Consider the following 9,235-nt stretch of genomic DNA (forward strand, 5'->3'; position numbering starts at 1 on the left):
GGTAAGGCTAAGATAAAGTAGGGTGGGTTATTTTGACTCGTTCTTGATTCCCCTACAAGATCAGGAGGAAGATTGTTTGCAGGCCAGTCTGCAGTAATTTCGCACAGCTCCTACTATATGGTCTTTTCTATATCTGCAACCTCCTCCGTCTGCTCTCTTGAAGAATAGGAGCTGTGCTGCTCATCAAGATGGCGGAGTTGTTCGGGTCTGCGCTCGTGGGTGTGTTGGTGAAGAAAGCCACCTCCTTCTTGGCCGGCAACTACGAGATGCAAGCTAGCGTCAAAGGCAAGCTGGAGAGACTGGAGGAGCTGCTCATCAAGATCCAGAGCGCAGTGGAGGCGGCGGAGGGTCGGCAGATCATGAACTCGTGGCTGCTGCTATTGCTGCGGAGGCTCAAAGACGCGGCCTACGAGGCTGACGACGTGCTCGACACCTTCGATTACCGAATCCTTGAGCAGAGAGCTAATGAGGATGACGACAAGGTGAGTAGCTCCTTTGTCTCCACCTCTTCTAATGCGGCCAAACGCATGCGTACTGCTGCTAGGACCTTGTTTTCTTGTGATGAAGACGTCAATGAGCTGAACAGTGTGGTGGAGAAGTTAGAAAGAATTGCTGCCGAAGTGGGGGATTTCCTTAAACTGTTAGAATTGGATTGCAGATCCAAGAAACCGGAATTGTTCAGCAACAGGCGCATCACTAGCTCGTTGCTGCCGGAAGAACCAATTGGCCGAGAGAAAGAGAAGCAGCATATCATCAACCTTCTGCTACAATCAGAATCTGGCACTGTCGAAAATGTTTGTGTCATTCTGATTCTCGGAATCGGAGGTGTCGGAAAGACTACTCTTGCCCAGCTGGTATGCAAAGATGGGAGGGTGAAGCAGCACTTCTCTCTAATTATGTGGGTATGTGTTTCAGATAGTTTTGATGAAGTCAGGATCACAAGGGAGATCCTCGAGCAATCCCACTGTAAGTGCAATCCTGGAGATATCGAGAATTTCAACCATCTACAGATGACCCTTAAAGAGAAGCTAAGATCAGAGAGGTTTCTACTAATCCTTGATGACGTCTGGAATGAGAATGAGAGGATCTCATGGGAGAAGCTTCGCACTCCTCTGTTATGTGGGAAGGAGGGAAGCAAGATAATTGTGACGAGTAGACTGGAGAAGGTTGCAAAACTGATGAATACTATAGATCCAATTAGATTGAAGGGGTTACCAGAGGATGAATACTGGTTATTCTTTAAAAAGTGTGCATTCGATATTGTGGACCCTGAGGAGCATCCAGGATTACTTGTTATTGGGAAGAAGATAGCAAAGAGGTTGAAGGGATCACCTTTGGCTGCAAAGACCCTGGGTGCACTGTTGAATGATAATCTGAATGATGAACACTGGGAGAGCATCTTGAAGAGCGACACCTGGGAATTAGATCAGGGCCAGAATGATATTATGCCAGTTCTAAGGTTGAGTTACCAGCACCTTCCGGTGGACCTGCAGAGATGCTTTGCATATTGTAGCGTATTCCCAAAAGATTTCAGATTTAATCGTGATTATCTAATATATATGTGGATAGCAGAGGGCCTTATTCCTAATAACAATGGGAAGAAGAGACTGGAGGATATTGGAGAAGAATATTTTGACAATTTGATATCCAAGGCATTCTTTCAAGAGACTTATCAGGTCATCAAAGAGGGTGGAATAAAAATAAAAGCCTGGAATGTACATGATTTATTGCATGACTTGGCAGAATCTGTTTCAAAATATGTCTATTGTAGACTTGATGATGGTGAGCCAAGGAAAATCCCAGAAGGTGTTCGTCATTTATCTGTGATGACTACTGATCTAGCTGGACTTATCAAGTACTCCTCCTCTATATTTCAGCACTTGCGGACCTTAAATTTCTTATTTGAGCGCAACTCGGATCCTAATGTTGCTGATCTTCATCAAGTACTGGAGATGCTAAAAAGCATTCGCGTGCTTAATTTCGTTAATTGTCATCTGGAAGTACTGCCCATATCCACATGTGGCTTAATACATCTAAGATACCTGAATCTCTGTAATAACGGAATCAAAGTATTGCCGGATGAATTGGGTAGACTTCACCATTTACAAATGTTGATTCTTGAGGATTTGGAGCTTGATAGATTACCCACGAGCACAAACAAACTAATCAACTTGCGCCATCTTATTGAAGTTCAAAGAAGGACTCGGTGGGGTTTTCGTCTGTCTAGAAAAGATAAACCAATAGTCACTACGATATTCGACATTGGTAAATTGACTTGCCTCCAGAAATTAGAAGTTTTTTGTGTAGAGAAGCGGAGGGGTTTTGAGATCGGACAGTTAAAAACCCTGAGCAAGCTCAGAGGATCCTTTCAGATAAGAAATCTTGAGAATGTTGGTAGTAAAGGAGAAGCCAGGGAAGCTAAGTTAAGTGACAAAGCGAGTGTTGTCACGTTGGAGCTGTCGTGGTGTGACACTCGACGGAATGTGAGACAAGAGGTAGAGGAGGAAGTATTAGAAGGCCTCCGACCACATCCACATCTTAAAAATCTGAAGGTGGCTGGCTATAGTGGAGTCCATTCCCCAAGTTGGCTGATGGGAGAACATTATTTAAAGAACATAGTAAGCCTTGAGCTCCGGGGCTGCAGGAGGTGGAAAGCACTCCCACCTCTCGGACAATTTCCGACGCTCAAGAGCCTCAAACTATATGAGATGCATTCGATTGAAGAAGTTGGTTGTGGGTTCTTTGGTTCTGATGTCGTCAAAGGATTTCCATTGCTGGAGGAATTAGAGCTACATGACTTTCCAGAACTAAAAGAGTGGTGTGCAGTGGAGGAGGCTCAACTGTTTCCATGTCTTCTGTCACTCCGAATAACATGGTGCTCCAAACTGACGGCACTTCCTTCCTTCCCACCTACACTGAAAGTGTTAAGCATAGAGAGAGTGGGATTAACCAGTCTCCCAACATTTCGAAGACCGATATGTCCACCATTGGCACCCCCCTCATCCTCATCTTCTTCATCGTCATTCCTATCTCGATTGGTCATCAGGAACTGTCCAAATCTGAAAAATATTAACGAATGGACCGAACAAGAACGGGAGAAATTAAGTCGTTTGGAATCAATAAGCATTTGTTATTGATTCCTGAGGATGTAGCGTTGGTAGTAAAGAGGAAGCCATGGAAGTTATGTTTAAGTAAGTGACAAAGGTAAGTGTTGTTGAGTTAAGAGTTTTTTCGTGGCCCGACACTCCACGGAATGCGAGATATGTTGTGGCGCTAATTTGTATTGCTGATTTTATGAAGTCCTTGAGTGATATAACTCAATTACCATCAAAAGTTTGAAGATTGAGCAGTACCTAGCTAATCTAAGAGGAGGGAAGGGATCCGAAGGTGTAGGAGGACCCAACCTCTTGCTTGCTTCTTTCCAATTTTTGCCATCTCAGAGTTGTACTAAACATTATCCATCAAATGGCAAATTCTCTGTAATCATATATCTCGACAAACTTACTTTAGCCTTAATCCTGGCACAATATTTGTTAGTCTTATCTGACAATGATGATTTGGATTTACAAAATACTGCTAAACTATGTCCTGAAATCTTATAATTTTCTTGCTTTCCTCAGAACCGTTGCTTCCCTCGGAGTTTTCATGCAATTTGTAAGGATAGTATCCATTTCTTATCATGACTTCTTCACTTTAAGAATCTCTTTTAATTATGGCTTAACCCAGTAGCTTGCTATGAATTTAATTCTTCTTACATGAGCAGAAGAGATTTTAACACACCTCTGCGAATGCATGAAAGTGTTAAACATTCGTAAGCTGAAATGCGAATTACAATTACAACCAACATGCTCCAACGTAGTTTTTTTAAATCTCATTTTCCTTATCAAGACTAAGAATATTAGGATAAATGGGTTATTTTATTTAAAAGGCCTATACCATCGGAAGCTTGTAAGGTATCAAATTGATTGTTGGGACAAAACAAAACAAAGAAAGAAAGAAAGAAAGAAAGAAAGAAGAGTTCTTTAGTCAGCAGGAAAGAGACTATATCAATTCTAACCGGTACAATCTTAATTTGTATGTTTGACTTAATTGTAATCTAAAAATGAAGGTAAATCCCTAGTTGAGATGTTCTCATCTTTCTCCCTTCTTTTGGTTATTCCCATGTCTACATAACATTTTGAACATTCTATAGTTTGATGAAAAAGATACCACTGGTAATGGGATATCTCTATAGTGGAGAAAAATAAACTTATGATACATATCAGTAGAACATTGCTGTCCACTATGTGATCTGAAGATTCATTACAGGTAGTCTGCATGAGAATAGCTTTCATGTTGCTATCAAGAGATCCTCATGATCCTTGCCTATAATTTTATTGGCCACAATAATCTGATTCAAACAATCACAATATATATATATCCAATCTAATATAAGTAATAAAGATTATAGAATATAAAATTTTGTATAAATTGAGTTTAGTGTTGAACACTATCTTTTTAAGATAAATTTGCCCACTACCACTTGTTTCTAAAATAGCGAACGTCGGTCTCCAAAAATATAATAATTATCTTACACACGAAAGAAAGTTATAGTTTGAGTGTCTTATTGAACCAGAATAATATAATATCCTCACTCAAATACAGAAGATTTTAAAATGTACGAATAGATTGAATTTTTTATATACCTAAATGTAGACATCTTTACTGTTCATTCACCAAGAGGTGTGTCCATTCAGTCGGAACTAAGTGATATATTTTTTCATATGAAATGACATACCTTTTCAACGAAGAGGTGTGATTATTTGGTTAAAATAAAAAGATAGATTTTTTCATTCGAAAGGATGTATCTCTTTAATGAAAGATTGCATATCTTCTCAGCGACACTTTAAAGCTAATTTTTATTTATTTTTCATAAATTTAAATAAATAAATATTTTAATTCTACCATTAATAATATATGGACCCACTAAAATTTGAGCTTCAAGTTTATATAATTTCATGTCCAAAATAAATGATTTTTTCCAACAAATTTTGCTAGCTTTTTTTAAATAGACAATGATGCAACTGTGGATAACCTACCTGTTGTTTATTTATTGCCAATAGATTGTAGTCTGCGTTCATCGTGGAGGAAAATCCATGTCCGAGGAGATCTTGCATGGTCCATCAATCTGTTATTACACTCAATGCATTTTATAATTTGATCTCTATCTACTTTTGCATTCTCTCTCTGTGGGCTTGTTGAAATAGTTCTTGTACAAAATCGTACGAGGACGAAGGTAAGGACGCCACGAGTTGTATAAGATTAGCATAATGTAAAATTATATTTGTCCATCATCCAAGTATTCAAGTACTCAACCATGGCCTAATTGTAATATTCACAACAAAAAAAAAAAGTTTGTTGCATGCGAGTCACGTGTCTGACTCGTCTTCTCCTCATTTTCTTCTCTTCTCTCCTTTCCTTCTCCGACTCGGGTTAAGACGATTTCTGAATTTTTCGTGATGCCCTACCTATAAAACATAGCAAACCCCTTCTCTGGAGGTACTTGGATTTTCTTCTCCTTCTCTTCCTTTTTCCCTTGAGATTTCTTTTCCCTTCACCGCCGAAGTCATCGTTGCTGGGGTTGGGCCGTCACAGCATTGTTGGAGTAAAATTCCTTCTCCAAGCGAGCCAAAGGTGGTGATTTTTAGCATGCGGATTAGATATTTCAATTGTTTCACCTAGACTCAAGTGAGTGGGTTCACTCAAATATTATTCGTCTTGTACTTCATGCTTTTATCAGATCACATATTTCTCTGTGCGCAAATTAAATATTATATTTCTGTGTGTAATTTAATTACTATATCTCTGTACGCTAAATATATGACTCAGTATATTGCTATACTTCATGCAAATAGTAATTTTCATGATCATAAATATTAGTGGATAAACATAACTATGTCAGGGTGAATTATATTTATTAGAGTCAGATACTTATATTAAATTCTTGTCATGATAGACTTAGAAAATTATTTATTAAGGCTTCATGTATCTCAAGTGTATTGGGGTACATGGCCAGCCATAATTCCGATTTTGGGTCATGATAAAGTTGGTATCAGAGCTTAAGTTTAAATCCCCTTTTAGAGAAAAGTGGAGGTTCGGCTGCACGAGTTCAAATTCATTGCGAGTTAATTTATTAAATAGAATTTTATTCTTAACATTATTCCAATTTTGTAATGACACTATGTATACGTGCCGCCACCATGGATTTAGTGCCCAAAGTATGTATCCTAACGGGAATAGAGATCAAGAATCAACTCCTGCACCAACTTCAGCTTCTGCGTTTGAGCCAACGACTACTCCTGCCCCTATTGCAGATGCAGTTCTCATTGCAATTCAGACTTTGATCCAGGCCATTGGACGAACATCACAGCCCTCCTCTATAGCAAATGCTAGGCCTCTTAGCCTAGATAGAGGCACAATGTTCAAGAAATTCTTGAAGTGTTCTCCACCTTCCTTCAAGACAACTGATTCAATCGAGGCGAAAGCATGGTTACTTCATATCAAAAAGATCTTGAAAGTTTTGCACTGCTCGGATGAAGAGAAGGTTGCATTGACGACATACATGTTCGAAAACCGAGCAGAGCATTGGTGGTAGATGATCGAGCGCCAGTACTTAGGTAGGGAGAAGGAGCGAACATGGAACAATTTCCAAAAGATCTTCGAGAAGTTTTACCCACGTGCCTTGAAGAAGAAGCATGGCAAATTTTTTGAGTTGAAACAACATGGCATGTCGACGGTGGATTTCGAAGCCAAATTCACCGGGTTAATACGCTTCATTCGGTATATAGCAGCTAGTGAAGAAGAGAAGCTCATCTTCTTCGAGGGAAAACTGTGACCATCTATCTAGGACAGGATCACACTTTTTTAGTGCAAGACACTTTCTGAGATGGTTTCAAAAGCGCTTCTTGCTGAGAGAAACATAGAAGAACTTCGCTAAGACCACAAGCAGCATTATCAAAATAAGAAAAGAAAATACTACTGCAGGCACTATAGCATCGGAGAAGCCTCCAACGACGGCCCCAACATCATCTTTCCCAGTCGTGGTGGAAGCTAGGGTTGAAAATACTAGCTTTCCACCGACGGCGATCCAAGTGCTCTCGATCCAAGCTGTCACTTCCACTCCCTCCCTTGAACCTTCTGCACCCAAGCCATGGCCTAACCTGTATGTGCTAAGACCTCAGTCTAATCACCCGCGGCTAGGGTAGACTTTGGCTTGAACAAGTGGCCCTAGAGCAAAACCCACCATGGGCCCTCCTCCATAAAATAGATGAGACCCACATGGAGAGCGAGGACATGCAATTTAAGAGCAACCGAAGGTATGGAAACTACCACAGACATCTTGAGGACAAAGTAGTTGAAAGTGTGGTGGATTAATGCGAACCGGGTTAGATCGGATCGTATCATAAGGACATTGGGCTCGATGGATTGAGTCTATTTATCTTTTAATTGATTCATGCTTATCTCTTATGTAAGCTCTTAAGACAAGTCTAGTTATGTCATGTAAGTCCTTAAGTCAAGTCTAGTTAAGTTATGTAAGTCACTAAGATAAGTTTAATTAAGTTACGTAAGCCATTAAGATAAGTTCAAGGCAAGTCCTAGTTTGAATCGCATAAGCCTTTATGGCTAAGTGCGAATAGAACTCATTATATTCAACCTCTCTATATATAGGGGCTAGGCTTTTTATCTATTCATCCAAGCATTAAATGAAGAATTATGAATTATGTTTTAGCTTTAGACTATTTTAGGAGTAAGAGTAAGATAATCTAGGAATAGAACCCTAGCCATCATCACCTTCACGAGCTACTCTATCTTACGGCCATCCAGCACCAACATTGGCTGTCTACCACCCTCCGACGACTGCCGCAATGTCGGATAATTACCGATATGTCAAATTCTGACCTTCCTCCACTATTTTATTTATATAATTTTATCTTGACAACCCATTTACGTGAAACTAAAACTATTAGAACCTTAACCTTTGATGCTACCATTATATAAATTTTTATAATTTTTTTATATTTAGATCAGTCTAGATCTAGTTCATAACAAAAAAACCTAAGGACATGCGGAAGAACATAGAGATGATGAACAAAGTTTAAACTTCTAGTATCAAATACATTCCCAGTGCTTCATAATCGTACAAGAGTATGTGCATTCTATGATATGTGTTGGTACTGCATAGGGAATCTTGAAAAGCAGCTCTTTGGGAATTATTTAAGCAGATACTCTGCTTGGGAATTATTTGATATCTGTTCACTAACCCCCGTTCACTTGTAGAATAAGGGTGGAATAGGCATAAGTATTCTAAATTTTAATACCAGAAGAAGGGGGCTAATACTAGTATAAACTATTATAATATTTAATTCAATACTAGTATAAGAAGTAATAATTACGTTTAATATGACATAAAATTGATATTAAAGTATTGAAGAATAATAAATTTGTATTTGGAATTGGTGATATTTTATACCAACTGACAAAAATACCCTTGATTGACTTATTGTAGTAGTAGTAATATATATTTATCTAAAATTATAATATTTTTTATTATAACTGTAGACTTAAAATACTTCATATACCCGCACAGAAAAGAAAAAATATTGCACGGGGAAAATAACCCCGCACTATGTAAAATAACCATGCACTACAATGAAATAACCATGTACTACGGAATAATGCAGGGTTATAAACCCACACTGTAGAGAAATATAAGCCCACACACTGGGGTTATAATTTTTTTATTACAACTGTAATCTTACTAAACTCTATATACCTGCAATTATTGTATTTAATAAGCATTTCCCTGCATTTTTGGAATCAAAATATTTTTACACTTACCCTCTCCGTAAAAAATAAAATTTGCAACCATGTATTGAATAAGCCTTACTTCCACACTAATCATTTCCCCACATTCTGCTCACTGTTAGTGAATAATCACGCATTCTTTTGAGTAGTAAATATCTACGCATTCTGCCCACATTGCTAGTGAATACCCACACATTCCTTTGCACTACGAATAAATATTCATGTATTCTGCCGCACTAGTGGTACCCATATATTTCTTGGCACTGTGGGTAAATATCTACACATTCTGTCGCACTATTGGTGAATAACCACATATTCCTTTGCACTGCGAATAGATAAGTCTGCACTGCATCCAAAGGTTGAAATTACTCAGCACTGAGCACTGCATAAA

General features: G+C 38.7%; 1 protein-coding gene across 1 annotated transcript; it reads left to right on the top strand.

Annotated features, from left to right (window-relative positions):
* Positions 1-3,483, top strand: LOC140802011 (putative disease resistance protein RGA3). The gene has a single exon (XM_073157417.1). The coding sequence runs from the start codon at positions 189-191 to the stop codon at positions 3,135-3,137; it is 2,949 nt and encodes a 982-aa protein (XP_073013518.1). The 5' UTR covers positions 1-188; the 3' UTR covers positions 3,138-3,483.
* The last annotated feature ends 5,752 nt before the right edge of the window (positions 3,484-9,235 follow it).

The sequence above is a fragment of the Typha latifolia genome, chromosome 15 (genome assembly GCF_019914945.1).
Source record: "Typha latifolia isolate L0001 chromosome 15, TyphaL0001v2, whole genome shotgun sequence".
In the NCBI taxonomy this organism is placed as follows: domain Eukaryota; kingdom Viridiplantae; phylum Streptophyta; class Magnoliopsida; order Poales; family Typhaceae; genus Typha; species Typha latifolia.